This window comes from Prinia subflava, chromosome Z, assembly GCF_021018805.1.
Source record: "Prinia subflava isolate CZ2003 ecotype Zambia chromosome Z, Cam_Psub_1.2, whole genome shotgun sequence".
In the NCBI taxonomy this organism is placed as follows: Eukaryota; Metazoa; Chordata; class Aves; order Passeriformes; family Cisticolidae; genus Prinia; species Prinia subflava.
In genome coordinates, this window is record NC_086283.1 from 83,705,119 (window position 1) to 83,720,810 (window position 15,692).

General features: G+C 40.6%; 1 protein-coding gene across 4 annotated transcripts in view; it reads right to left on the reverse strand.

Moving 5' to 3' along the window:
- The window catches only part of MTMR12 (myotubularin related protein 12), a 32,692-nt gene extending 23,247 nt beyond the window's left edge, over nt 1-9,445 (reverse strand). The window contains exons 1-4 of one of the 4 annotated variants that reach the window (XM_063423151.1): nt 9,235-9,445; nt 8,927-8,947; nt 1,334-1,388; nt 33-172 (exon numbers count right to left, since the gene is read on the reverse strand). In XM_063423151.1, the coding sequence (XP_063279221.1) occupies nt 33-172; nt 1,334-1,388; nt 8,927-8,947; nt 9,235-9,417 (399 nt within the window). In that variant the 5' untranslated portion in view covers nt 9,418-9,445. Of the gene's footprint in view, nt 1-32; nt 173-1,333; nt 1,389-6,065; nt 6,123-8,847; nt 8,948-9,234 lie in introns of those variants that run through there. The other 3 variants (XM_063423154.1, XM_063423152.1, XM_063423153.1) reach the window with 3 other exon arrangements.
- Nucleotides 9,446-15,692: the final 6,247 nt, after the last annotated feature.

Genomic DNA, 15,692 nt, shown 5'->3' on the forward strand with positions numbered 1-15,692 from the left:
TTTAGTCATAATTAGAAGACTTGTTTTCTTACATTATCATCTGAAGCAGAATCATCATCAAGGAAAGAAATTTTAAAGTTTGTGCACACGAGTTTCCCGTAAGTGCCACGATTTGACCCGTCTTCTTGCATGTACTTGTACACTGTGCTGGCTTCACAAAGCAGCAGTTCACCTGTAGAGAAGAAACACTGACTTGAAACATTAACTGACATTTACAACTGAATTATTTCAATTGTTATCTCAAATGCAGCAATAACTTCCTGATAGTTTCTCAGAACTGTATGCCTAAAGATAGTTCATCACTGTTACACAAAGCCACTACTGGAGTACACAAAGCTCACTCTCCTGCAGTAAGCACATTGAGAGGCTTACAGGTTACTAACATTATTCTAGAAGGTTTGAACTGCACATGTTTGGCAGTTCCGTAACCAGAGCTACCTGTGTCATGGCCTACTCCAAATGGCAGGAGAATAGCAATCATTCGAGTAGGTACTTGTAAAAAAACCAAAACCCAGCAAGAGCAGTTTACATAGTCAATGAACAAGTTGAAAATTATTACCATCTTCCTTAGAGTAAACTTTAGGAATACTGAAACATTTGAATTAGTAATTTCAGGTTCATGATAGTTATTTTTTCATAGCTTTGAGTATTTTACAGGTCCCAAGCCTATTTTGAAAGTCTCAAACACAAGTTTGCATAAATAATGTCAATTAAGTTCTCATGTTAGAATTCACAGGAACTGAAATTCAAATTTAAGAAAGTGAAGTTTTAAGAGATGTGATCAGACAGACTTTTGGTTCTTCCTAAAAAGTGTAGGAAACCCAACAGAAGAATAATTTGTTGTGAATTTCACATGTATTTTGTCTTTCCTTATCTTGGAAAATGATTTTTAAAAAGTAATAATTGTAAATTACAAAAGAAAATCTTAACAGTAAATGAAACATTGGAAGGCTCAAGTAACTCACAGTAGAGGCAAAGCCACTAGAAGGTAAATTTCCTCTAGTCCTTGTCTTCAGTTCCAAACAAACAAAACCCACAAAAGTTTAACTTCTAAGAAACAAGGCAAACTCAGGGATTGACAGTTCTCCACATGCAGGTTACCTGAGGACACTGTACTCTGTAAAAAATTTGGTTTTTTAGACTTTCCAACATCCCATGCAGACAAAGACGTTAAAAACATTTCAACCTGCACGGGTTGTTAAACCAAACCCTGTATTTTACTACTTGTGACACGGATGTCACATGAGTGTTTGCTGCAGATGTGGAAATATTTAAGTATGGTTCAATAATCACTAATATTTATTACTTAAATTTAGTAATATACAATGGTTACCTGGTAGTAAGTGAGGATTTACTTCCTTTTCTATGGGTTCCTTTATGTGTATTTCCTAAAGAGGGAAAGAGTCATTATTACTTTGCAAAGATTACACCTTCAATACATGCTGTAAAGAGCTACACACTCCCACTTTAACTCCTCACATTCTGGCAAATTAAAATGAAGGAAAAAAGCCTCATAAACAAAAGGAGTATGAGCGCAATTTGATCTACCTAATGTCAGAAGTCTATTTGCTAAGTAATTATGTGTTTTGACATCCACAGTGTCAGTTACATGCACTTGTGAACACACAAAAAAAGTACTATCTGTGCACTTAACAGACAGAAATGAAACCAGTATTAACAATAAAACCAAATTATTGATATTTTTCAGGTTCTCTCAGCACACTCAAATGGATAAGCATAAACATAGTATTACAGCACCATCTCCCAGCTCATTCATAAGCTTTTCCATGTATGACTGCTATTGTTTCAAATGTACCCCCCAGTTTTTCAAGTTTTATCCATGACTCCCTGTTTCTGATTTCTTACAAACATTACTTAAACCAAAGTACAAAGGTTACTTAAATAGTACTAACATGACTATATGGAAAGGTATTTCAGGATCTTGGAGCTAAGAGGTAAAACCTGGTGACAGGATATCCTTCAGTTTGGTCCTAAATTGCGCAAAACAAACATATTAAATTCCCTGTGTCACTTATTCTAGCCTTTAGGCACTGACAAATTTTAGGGCTAAAATGTCCAGCCAAAAGACTATTAAACTAGAGGAGATGCTACACCCTTCCTGCTCAGCCTGTTCAGAACTTCCTCCTCCAAGTCCAGATCACTTACATTGGAGTCTTTCTGGAAAACCATTAGTTAACTGGAAACCCCTGCGGGGGCACAGCAGAAAGCAAGCTAATTTTAGTTTGTCACCAGCATCCAGAGTCAGCTACTGCAATTCAAGGCAAGCTATCAAAAGAAGATATAAGCAATAGTAATTTGCTAGATTAAATACAGAGAAACAAAAGCCCTTGAGAGTACAAAAATAAACAGCCTCTACCATTCATATAAACACTTGCTCTCCACACTCAGAAGACCTAGAACTAAGTTTGAAGGCTGCAGAGCAAAGCTAAAACCACCAGGAAACCACATCATGAGAACAGCAGAGATGTTCAAGATAGGCCAAAAAGAGAAACAGGTTACAAAATGGAAGAGCACTGTAGTGGTGTGATGACAGAAATCCATAACTACAGCTGACAGCTAATAGAGAAAATAAATCCCGGTTTGCTGCCTTTGTCTTCTAAGTGTGGATGCTGTAGAAGTAATACTTAATCAAAGTTCAGGCTTTTCAGCTAAAAATGTTAGCTAAAATGTTACTATGACTTAAGCTGAATACTTCTGTATTTAGAGGAGAAATATATACACCTTCCCCCAGTGTTGTCTCCTCACCACTGGTAGCTTTAAACTAAACTTTGAGTTTACAAGTGCTTTAACAACTCTGCCTTATACAATCACTCTTTGTGTCCAACTACATGCAACACTGCCTAGAAAACTGCATGCCAACAATCACTTCCTTGGAACAGTAAAGCAGTTACACCAGCCAGGTGCTTTTCCATCACCTCTGACTTCAGGAGATGCCAGTTACTACAAGAATGTAGAAACTACTGTTCCTGCACACACACTGCTCATACTCATTGCCATGAGTACCAGTTTATGCCAGTGTTGGAAGAACTGAAGAAAAAAAATATTTGACCCCAAAGAAGTTCTTTGAGCTTACACACATTTGTTAAAATGCAATAAAGTTTTTAGAATGGGTTTCAACAGGAAATAATCTTGAACAAGTGGTTTAGATTTTGGTTACAAGTTAAAATTGATTCTCTTCTGAACAGAGCTAGATGTTTAATGAAATTGCATCACAGCAGATTAGAGACCACAAACACTGTGATCACCTTGTAAAATCCAGTTTCACTTTGTTGAAAAAAGCATATGGACAGTGAAGTGCTTATGATAGGCAAAAGTCCTATAACATTCAACAGATTCCAAGAGTAAAGCCTCCAGAAGAGGTCTATTTGAAATTCAACATTTACATTCCCACAATATATTCATAAACATACTAAAGGTAGTTTTGATACATGTATGAAAGAGAGGTCTAGAGATAGCTAGACCTCAAGCCACGAATTATGGTGAAGAATCCATGCTGCTGCACTCACTTTCCTAGAGAGGGTATTTAAATACATTAGCTTTTATACTACTGTCACATTTTGTATTTGCGCTTTTCAGTGAGAAGGTGAAGATCTGCAAGAAAAATTAACTCACCATGAGTCAGTTTAAGTTATGTAGGAACACACATGTAAACTCAGCTGCCATCTCCACTCTGTTTCAACTTTATTTTTATAGTGAATATAAGTTTCGGGGCAACACAGATCTTCCCACTAACTGAAGAGCCTGCTGATGCTTCAATTCATGCTGCTCAATGCCCCTTTAATCAGTCACACGTTCACAGTCACACATCTGCTCCTTTATCCCTGGGTTTGCCTGACAACACGGTGAGGTAATTTGGTTTGTAAAATCAGCTGGGAAATATGTACCTGTCCCACATTTGGTTTTATTGTTAGTGTCTATTGTTAGCAGAACTGGCTCATCAACAGGTCAGATGAGCAAAGAAACAAAAGAAAGGGAAGCAGCAGAAGTTAAGTCTGCTCCTTTCTGCAAGCTACTGAATACATTTGGACCTCAGAAATCATCACTCTCTGACCATTTGCTGAAGCTTAGCATGCAAGTGCTTTCCACATGTGACCACTGAAAGCCATGCAAACCTCTAGATAGACAGGTTTTTATCTGTAGCTCCCCTGTTCGGAATGCTGCAAGCAGCATTTTGTCACTTTTTAGTTATGATACAAACATGGGAAACCCCACCAACCACAGTTAAAAGCAGTCACCCGTAAGACTCCATGCAAATGAGGAAAATTAACTTTGATTCTGTAAGGCAAAGACCTCAACTCTGCTGAAGGTTTTGGAAACTTCTTTCTAAGAGATGCTTCTTACCTCTGCACTTTTATCTTGTGCTACATTCCTTCTTCCAGGCTCTCACACTGTGGTAGGAAATATGGCAATGCCCTTTAATTATCAGTTTTAACAGTAGAGAGTACCAAATCATGCCAAAAATTTAACCTGACATGTCAAGTCAAATTAATTCATAATACATCTTCCTTCTTGCTAACAGAAACCCAAAAACTGTTCTCCTTAAGGAAAGTTCTCTTGCTGTTTTTTACCCATATATAAGGAACAACTGCACAGTTTGCAATACCCAGAGCCCAATACAGTCAGCTCTCCTCCAAAAAAAGTACTTAGAAGGGTTAAAATATTTTCCTCAAGCCTGTCTGGGGAGACAAGTCTTCCCCAAGAGCTGAAGGCATGAGTGAGTCAACAGAGTTTAGGGCAACAAGGTCAGGCAGAAGCTATGTTATATTAACAGGGTCCGAACAATTGGAGTAGGAAAGGAATCCCAAACGACTTCTGCTTTTTGTCCTACAATGTCACCACAACTGAGAGCAATTTCTCTCACTCACAGGGAGGTAAACAACTGTGTACTGGAAATATGTAAAGAGAGAAAAAAATTCCCTGCATGCTAGAATCCAGATCTTGATAGAGAATTTGTTTGGGGTTTTTTTCCATCTTTACTGACCTACAGATATATATGTGCCTACTGATACTGGATGTTGCTCATCACCTCCAGCACAGACACCATGCATGCAGTCTGCTGCTGTAAACTGTAAACTCTTGAACCTACCTTACCCCACAGCAATGCTTCCACTGATCCATAGTTGGATATTTGTGCTACAGGTAATTATGACAATGAAAAACAAGACTTTAACTAAACAAGGGGAGAAAACATGTTTGAAAGGTTCAAATAATGAAGGAACAAGTTATCACTTCCAGGGTATCAAGAGTACTGGCTGAAACAGTTGACAGCTTTCAAAGCTGACAGCAAATAGTGCTGCAAGAACATTGAATACTTTGATGTTTTTATATAGTTTTCCACAAGTAAGCTCTGCACAGGGAAGCTCTACATCCTGGTGAGGTTTGCTACAAGCATCTGTTTTTTTCATATTTACTTCACTAAAAGAGGGGTGAGATAAAGATAAATGTATACTTAAGAAAGTTATCAGTTGTGAAAGTCAAACTGTGTACCAGAATACTTGCAAATTAGTTGTGGTACTTCAACAAATTAATACAGTGCTCCTGAGTAAAATAAACTTTTGTGGAAAAGTTCCACTGGAATTCCATGCAGAAGAGGAAACACCCGTGCAAATGCTGAGTATCTACTTTGCATCAGAAACAAACCACATCACATACCTGGCACTTTCTGAAGGACTCCTTGTTGGTCAAACAAGCCTAAGCCCATGTTGTATGCCATGCAACCCAGAGCACTTACTATGCTTTAATAACACTGCTGAAAGTAATCTCTAACTGCTTGTTTTCCTTCCTTCCACAGCTTCATTATCCAGAAGTCTATTAGATCATAGCACGTGTTTTCCCCGTCCGTTTCATCTCTTATCCTTTCCTCTTTCCTTACATTGTCCTGTGCATCTCCTCTGACATCAACGCCTGGTTTCCCCCATGTCAGCCCGGCTGTCCACTTCACCAACTCTTATTCCTTATTCCACCCTTCAACTCCACCACTCCAATTTTGAAGGAGGGACGTACTTTTTTAAAGACTGCTCACTACAGAACGCAAAATATCGTACCAAGATTTACAAGCAAGAAGTATCCACAGTGGTTATGAGGCAACAACAGAGCAGGATCTGAGAGACAAAGCACAAAATATATGAAAGTTACCCTCAGCAGTCTGTGGGGTATCCCAGATTTCAGAAACAAGCAGCATGAAGCAGAACAATGTCTTGCATAGTTTAAAGGCTAACACAGGAAAAAAATCCCATAAGAATGAATATTTAAGAAGGACTTAGCTTTAAAGAATACATGGAAAAATACAAACTTTAAGCTTGAAATCAAATTTGAAATACAATATTTATGCAAATTAAGACTTTTAGGAAAATATGATCTAGCTTGTTTGACCTGTAAATAACTTCATTTTTCAAAGTTTGAAAGAGTTAGAAACCATGAAGTAATTTACTGCTTCTTGTTTCTCTGTCTCTACAGACACATATTCTGTAATCACAAATGTCAAAACATTGACTTTATACACTAGTATTCACCCCGCTTCCTGCAGGGTAGCCAAGTCTGTCCTGAGGGGAAGTGTGTCATTAATATCAACATCCTACGGTCTCACTCTCAACAGACCACTGATTGATTTGCAGTTCCATACAGCAGAGCTTAACTAGGTTATATTTAGTCAGATGTTAAAAATGCTGCTCTTCCAGACATTCGGGGGTTTCACAGCAGAAATTACTTCTGTTCCTTTAATAAACAGCATTTTCTTTTCACTCCTTGCTTCCATCTGGTCATATAATAACATGAACAGAGTTCCTGTTTCTTTTCATATTCATATTAGCGCACACAGCTGACTTCATTTTATTTTTCAGAATATTGCCTACTGTGTCTCTCAGGTATCTGAAGATGGACTATACAAGGTGGGGCTAAACCAAAACTCATCTCTGTCTGTTAATTTCCCTACTGCAAGGCTCTCCCTAATCTGGAAAAAACAGTTTAAGGCTCTAAAACAGCTTCCCAAGCAAACCAGGACAAGACCAGAGAAGCTGAAGGCTGCAAGCAAGGGGAGGCTACAGCCAACACTAGTTAGTCTATTGCTCTGTACTGCATAGTGGTTGATTGGAAATCTCTCAGGCTGGAAGTACAAAGAGATTCAAGGCAAGGCTCTGCAAACTCATGGGGTAGTCCATCATTAATTCCAATCCTACACAGTTGAAATCTCAAGCTCATGAAATGCCTGAACTGCTGTTTCCCACCTTCTGACATCGCCTGCCAGAGGAAGCATCACACCTGTTGCTAGTACTTCTTCTTCAAGCACCTGGAAGTTAAAATGCCTTGATGAAACCCAGTTGACCAAACTACATTGCACATAAGGGGAATTGGAATTTCCACTGTTGTATCAGTCTAGTTCCTTTTAAAACTCAAGTACATGAAAGTTAACTTGTACAGGAAATTTGTGTTCAGGAAGTTGTTTTTCCTGGGTGCACACAGCTCCACAGAGATGCACATTTCTGCTAATCTTAGGACATTTAAGCAAAATGCTTCTTCTAGACACCAAAATAGCCTCACAGGTTTCATCATATATCTAAAATTTTATTTTTAATCCTCACAAAAGCCACGAAAGTCTTCAGTTTCCTGTGTAACCATTAAGGCAGTCATAGGCTGTCAGAAGCAGAGTCAAACTTTCTTTACTTGCTAATCAGATCAGATCTCAGTTTCACTGTCTCCAAAGGTGCAAAAGGGACACTCATTGTATGGCAGAAGTCATGTCTATAACACAAAGTTCCTACTGCAAGATTGCGTGAAATTCTTAAATCTAAGTGAAATATAGAGATGCTTAAAAGCAGCAAGAACACATAAAGTTAATGACTGCAATGTCTACCAAATCAGGACATTTCATAACGAGCCTCATCTTCCAGTGTTAAATACCTTAGTTACTCTTCCTGCAGCCATCAGGATCATATGTGAAGCGTTATATCACTGCACTTAAAATCAAATTAAAGTAGTCTTTATGATTTGGTATCTTTTTATACTATGTATAAATTTACTTGTGCTCTTTCCAACCAGCCATTTTTTTCTAGGAAGCTTTAGTCATACACCACGCTCATTTAAATGGTGAAATATCTTCCAGTAAGTCTAATAAGTGAAGTTGTTTCTTTCACAAAATCCAGTTCCTTGTATATTTGTACAAAGTACTTTCCAAAGGTGAAAAGGAAAGACAGGGATATATTTGCTGACTCCATAAATATTTGTACTTGTCATTTACATCTCTCTTCACTTGCAAATATAAGAAAGAGATAAAACTTTAAAAGTAAACTGATGAAACTATAAGCCACCAGGACTGAAAAACATATAAAACCGGATTTGCTATCACCAGCTAAGGACATAAGTTTTAAATACCACAGCTGATTTTGGCCATAACTTCTCTGATTGTTCTTTCAGATCTAGTGTAAAATAAAAACAGCAGACTCACCAAGGTCCTATCACTGACAGACTCTGCACTAACTAACAAGATTGAGGAAAATCTCTTCCTTAAGAAGCTCTTAAGATAATCTATTAATCTATTATCTATTAAGAAGAATCTGTTTGACATAGATTACAAAGAACTAGGAGGGGAAAAAAACCCAACACTTACGGCCCATATTCATCAAATGTTTTTCCTAGAAAACAGCTGTTTACCAGGAATAAGGATGATAGAATACAGAGCAACATATTGACCTAATACCATGTGCTAACAAGATGACCCCAGTAAACTGAGCCTAAGGTCACTTTGACCAAACTGTCAACATAAGTTTCGATAAATAAGTGAAAGGAGACTAGGCAGAACAATACCAAAGATAGACACAGAAATATACACACTGCCAAGAATTCAACATCGAGCTGTTAAGGAAGGATATCCAGCGGTTTCCATCGGCGGAACTGACAGCAAGGAGCTCACCGAGCAGAACGTGAAGTGATGCTGTTCAGGGACAATAAGAACAACAGGTTCGGAAAGTCCCACCCTAAGGGCCGAACCGCCGCAGCCCGACACCTGGCCACGGCTTATAGAAACAACTCCGCCGACCAGCCAGCTCTATTTTTTTAAGCTCTCTTCCACGCCGCTCATCCTCGGGGCAGCCCAGAGGCTGAACCCCGCAGCGCCCGGCGGCGGCCCCGGCCCCGGCCCCGCTCCCCCCGCCCCGCACAGCGCTCCCCGCGCCCCGAGCCCCGGCGGGCTGCCCGAGGCTGCCCCGCCCCGCGCCGCACCTCCGGGCTGATGTACGACACGAAGGACGGCTTGGCCGCCCTGGCCCCGCCGCCCAACATGGCCCCGGCCCGCGGCGGCGGCGGCGCTTCCCAGCGCTCGTCCCGAGCGGGGAGGCAGCGGAAGGAGCGATCCCGCGGCAGCGCGGCGACGCCGAGCCGCATCACGGAGCCGGCGCCGCCCATGCCCGCCCCCTGCCACGGCCCGGCCCCGGCCCCGCTCGGCGCCGGCCATTTCTGCGGCACCGCCTCCCCGCCGCGCCCGCCCTCACGGGGCGGGCCGTGTCCCTCAGCGGCCCGGCGGCTTTGGGCTCCCGGGTGTGCCCGGGGTGCCCCGCAGGGCTCTGCCCGCGGCCTGCGGGGGTCCTGGAGCCAGCAGGGATCCCCCAGCGGCTTTTTGAATTGAGGGGTAAACACGTAGCTTTGTGCGTAGCTGCAGAGACCTCCCGCTTCTGGCCTGTTCCTTGATCGCTTCCACAGAGTCATCAAATCGGAGAATTATTTGGGCTGTAAAGGACCTTAAATTTCATCTGGATCCAAGCCCCTGGCATGGGCAGGGGCATCTTTCGCCAGGTTGCTCAGAGCTCCATCCAACCTGGCTTTGAGCACTCCCAGGGATAGGCCATCCACAGCTTCTCCGGGCAACATGTGCCAGTGCCTCACAGGGAAGACTTTTTTCCTAATATCACATCTAAACTTGGTTTAACTCATCTATTGCACTGTTTCTTACTCGGCCGCTAAATGGCTATGTTGTATCTGTGTACACTTAGAAGGCAACTCGGCATTAAAGAAAATCTAAACAAGGCATTGAGATGCAGAGTGTTACTTATGGTAGGAGAAGTGCAAGAAAAATGATATAAAATGTGATTTCCATTAAATAATCCTCCAAAGCCTCTAAAATGTGACTGCTGATATGCCCCAAGAAGTCCTCTGCCCCATACCTATTTAATGTGTTACAGCCACAGCCTCCCTGGAATGTCGTCTTTGGACACTATAATCAGAGCTGTAAATATACACCAGGTTTAACTGGTATGTAGGTTACTTTTTAAAGCCTCATTTTTATATGAATACAGAACAATGCAAATATTGTAAATGGCCTGTAGCAATGCATCAAGACTACCTAGCAATTCAAATGGTGAATGGTAACCCAAGCGAAAATTTGTGCACAGAGTACACTTTACGGAAATATTTTTACAAAAATAAAACATACTTTACAAACTTCAGTAGACCATAGGATGTGAATATCAACAGCTCCTTCAAATATTAGTGATAAGCACTTTTCATATCATTCACCCCTCTTTTTGTTTTAATACTTCACTTTATTTACCTTGCTCCACACCCAGACATAGGAAAACTACAGGAGGAAGAAAAATAATTACATGGAGTCATAAGACAGCATTTATAAAAGTTAAATGGAGTGACTGTTTCAATGCAGAAATAAAGCAATTTCCCTGTTTTCAGAGTCAAGGAATGAGAACTCTTCTGGATTTAATCACCTTCTCTCTGGGAAAAAAAAAAGCCCAAAACAGAGATTAGCTTTCGTTAGTAGTTTTACAACAAAGGCTATTCTGGTATGGGATCCCATGCTGAAGAGCTCTTATGTTTCACTCCACAGCTGCTTCTACATCTTTCCTTACATTGCATCTGACCTCAGCTGCATAGGTCAAAAGTACACCCCATGGGATTAAACTGGTGCAAATCCAGGGTGAGGGGAAATGTGGGACACCAACTCTGTGCTCTCTAGTGTATTGAAGTAATTAAAGAAAAAGAATAGCATGTAAAAAATAATCTTTTAAAGTACCCAAATTTAGAGTGGGAATAACTTGAATACCTTAGCACGCCAAGAGGTTTACAGCACACTAAGGAAAAACCAGCTACTTACTGAGATAGCATTTTTCAAAGAGGAAGGGATGTTTTGACTCCAGGCCAGAGTCTTAACTCCAATGGGAAGTGCAAAAGGAGCCTTAATTCCCACAGAGCACATGGGAATTCATTCCTCATCTTGTCATCAAAAAAAAAGCCCTGCATAAAAATCTGAATGTAGCTGCTATTCTCCATCAGCAAAAGATCTACATGGTGATAAACAGGGAGCGCTTTGTCCTGAGGTTTGCTCTCCAGAGTGCAAACTGTGTGGGACTGAACCCACTGCAGAAGGGATTCGAAGTCTTTTTGCTAGAATTTGAGGGCCAGATTTGGATCTCCTCTTACTCAGTATAGCCATCTTTTCTGGAATGGAAGAAAATAAAGCTATCACAAGCAAATTAACTTACTTAAGAGAAGAACATTAGCTTCTAAAAGGGCCAGCTGCAACTCTGACTGTGCCCAGCAGATTACCAAGCACCGAGGGCTTCCATGTTCTTCCCTTTTTCAGGGAAGAATGATGTATTCTCACTTTCTCTTCTAAAATCTGGAATGTCTGTGGGGAGTATTCATAAAAGCCTGCTTCAGCCCTGCCTTCTAAAGTTCCTTCTGAAGGCAAGTGGGGCAGCAAATAAGTTCCTTGTTCAGAAACAGTCTCAGAAGACTGCCCAGTGCTCAGAGCACCTCAGGAAGTTAGCTTGGCCAGGCTGAAGTTGGCCTTTCCTTCCTGCCCTTGTCTTTATACTTCTCCCATAGTCATCTACTGCCTCTCACTTATGTATTTACATATTTACATTTTTGTCATTTTAATGTGGTCCCTCTCTTCAGCATTGTCACTCTCTAGTGTTCCAAATTCTCCACACCAATGAGGAAATAAGACAGTTCAATGATGTTCAATCATTTGGGATTGTTCTCTTCACTAATAAAGAAAAATAAAATTCTTCACTTCTAAAATAAAATTTCTACAACAAATTGAGGCTCTTGGAATGGTGTATGTGATATGTCTTCCCGTGTTTCTTCTAAATGGGAACTGTTGTTCCATGCTGCCAATGACTTTCAATCCTTTAAAAAAAAAAGAGCATATCAAATAATGTAATTTAATTTTGTTCAACTTTATATAGATATCAATGACAATCATGCAAATGTAGAAGGATAAAACTTTTCAAAATCCAATTTCTAGATTGTCTGTAGTGGGTGAAGAATATATGGCATTTAATTGTTTCCATTTCATCCTTATACTTTTCTCTTTCTAGAAGTATAATCACAGTATTTAATGCCGTCTGCAGGAGGGAAACTCACAGACCAGCTCTGCTCTTCCTATAAACAGAGATTATTTTGTTTAAAAAATTCACATGCTATTAATTTGAATAATTCTTTGGACTGAATTCTCAGCTGTGAGAATTCACTCTCAGGCTCAGTGGCACAACAGCTGGTGGAAGGGAGACACGAAGGAGTTTGCAGGAGTTTTGCAGCTGTTTGCAGCTTCTCTATCAGTTTTCTTTCAGTGATCCTCTTAACTGCAAGCTGTATCGCATATTTTCCTTTGTGGCAGTCTTCCTTGTCAGCATTGTCTTCTTTGGGTATGGGAATTAAGTATCCTGGGTAAGGCATTAACCTAGGCAGTATCTGGAGCACAGTTGGTGAAGATCACTGAACACAGCTCTTCACCGCATTTCAGTTTTTCTGAGCCTAGATTTGTAAATCTCAATGCCTTGGGGAGTGCAAAGGGTGCTTGGATACTCAGGAAGTGCAGACCACTCTCTGTTGTGGGTGCTTTAATGTAGGTGGGACAGATGGAATAAATTTTTAAAACCATTCATGAGTGTTGAGCAAACTTGCATGACTATATCTAATTTCTATTCCCCATTTCCTCTTTTTGAAGAAAATAGAGGGAGTCTTTGCCATGCTGCAGACCTGCAAAGTCACAGGTGTGCATAACTCCCATTCCAGAGTGGTGATTCAGAGGCAGGAATCTGCAGCTGTACTCCCCTTTGAACCCTCATCATGGCTGGATCCAGGTCTGGACACTACTTTTAGTACATGCAAGTCCAATGGTGGTACGGATAAAGAATTTGAAGTAGCATCTCAAGGGAGGATCTCAAAAAATTACCATTTGACAAGGTTCAATCTTTGTATTCAGAAAATCTAGCTGGGTGTACAATTTGATTTTTCTTGTTTTCGCGTTTATCTGGGCCTTACCAGAAGAACTGCACCTGGGCGTGCAAACCTGGGTATTTCTGTTGCACACATACAGTTCCTCTGACATTTCACAGAGCATCGCAGATGCTCGTGTGTCACTCAGAAGAGAGGAACTGCCCCAAAAGTGTTGGATGTACCCTGAGTAGACAGAAATCTAACATGCTGGGTCTGATACTCCCTATTTATACTGTTCAATTGAGTAACTCACTTTAAGACTTTCGTATTTCAAACATATTAAGGGAACACATTAAAGCAGCTGAAATCAGTATCCCAGAAATATAGAAGACTTAAGATGAAGCTGGAAGTCAGATTACTGGGAACTATCAGGGAAAAAATCAGATATGAGGAATATACTAACGCGTCCTGTGGAAAAAGGTCACCAAATCAGTCTATATACAGCCAGCAGCTACTTCTGCTTTATACAGGCTAAGAGAATCTTCTGTAAAATGTAATGAATATAAGTTTTCTGCAAATTAAGGCAAATCTTAAAAAAGAAAACAACAAGACTCAAAACCATAAAAGGGTTCTGCCCTAAGGTACTACTACTATATACTGTATTCACACTGACATTTTAATTTTCAAGTACTTTCCATGTCCTTCAGGAATTAGTTTCCCAACTTGGTTCAGATTGCACTCTGTCACCTTTGAGGTGACCTCATTTTTGAAGTATATGGTCTGAGACTGTGTAATGTTGTCTTACATAAACTTTTTATGTTTCATCTTTGTTGCAGTGGCCTTTCTATACTGATTGTATTGTATGTTTCAAATTTTTAAAGCTGTTTTCTACTCCTCATTGTAAGAACCTAATATCTCTAGGTAAAGGGAAAGCAGATCTACTCTAGCTTTCCTCAGCTGAAATATCTGGCTCTGATTCCTGTTCCCATCCCATATCTCAGTCCTGAGACACTGTGTGCCCAGTTCCTCCCTGAAGGTGGTTGAAGAGATGCAATTTTTTCTTAAGTAAAGCCATCAGGGTTGTCTCACATGGCTACACATCATGACTCAGATGGCAAACAGCAGTTCCTTCAGGGGTAGCAATACACATCATTTTGCTGTTTTGTGTCCATCCCTTAATTTCTGAATGCTTTTGTTCTGCCAGGGCCTTCCAGCACTAACCTTCCTAACCCTTCTAACCAGGAAGGTTCATCAGCCTTTTGGGACACACAGTTCCAAAACATGCACACAGAAGAGTGCAAGACCAAATTAACAACTACGCCACAAAGAGCGGGACAGGGCCAGTAACTGCTGAGAACACACCCTGGACCAGGGTGTTTATTTTAGTCATAGAGATGCAGCTGGGAATTACATGTCTTAAACTTGAGGATGGAAAACAAAATATTGCTGTGAGAGTTGTGAAAACTCAGGGAACAAAGCGCCTCACACTGAACAGGAAAATCACCTCCTCTTAATAGCTACAAGTGGGAGAAGAGGAAGTGAGTAACTTCTTAATACTTCTACTCACCCAGGAAAGCATGGGTGTCACAAACAAGAATACAAGGGCTAGGGAGGTTCCCCATATTTTTTTAGCTCTTCTGAAACAAACACAATTACTTGTTTGTGGGCACAAACAGAGTTTTTTGTCATGTGATGAACTTCTTTATTTTATTCTCCAAAATGCTGTGAACAGAAATCACTTCAGATTATCACTTCAGACGGGATATTTCTTATCCTTAACAGTACACAAAGGGTGAGACAAACCCTATCTGTATTGGGAAAAAGCCTACACCATGGCTGAATATCAGGCAAATTTAAGTCAGGGTTCTCCTCTCACCCTTGTTTCTTCTAAATCTGCAGTCCCAAGGGAGATTCTAAGGATCATGAGCTGGCAGATAACAAGACAGAAATTTAAGTGTGGTCCTCTTAATATCAAAGGATGTAAATTGACTCTTCTGTCTTGGAATAAATTGCACAAAAGAAAAAAAGTGTCATTCAGCTCCGATTTTGATATCAGTCCCTAAGATGGGTGGTGGAAAAAATCAAAAATCTGCCAAGGTGTCCTTGGGCAGCCCTGATTCTTTCTTCCCAAGTCACGTCTCTGAATGCAATGTGGATGAAAAGTCCTTGGGAAAGATGTCCAGCTGTCTGTCACTAGCTAAGGAATCTGGTCCATCTAGTTGAATAGCTGCTCCTGTGCAGGGCTCTTCCTGCTGGGCATGAGAAGAAGCAAAGCAAAGCTAGTGAGAACCATCCAGCATCCGAATTACAGGTTACAGGATAGGTGTGTTCCAGCATATCCATGGGGAGAAATACTCATTATGAGGCCTACACAGTAACTTCTGACCATGGAGGACACATACAGACATGAAAGTTTTTGCTGGCTGTGTCCTGGCTCTTCTGCTTTTTCCTTTAGCAGTGAAAATTGTATCCAGTGCATGACTGCAGTGAAAAAATGTTTTAGATCC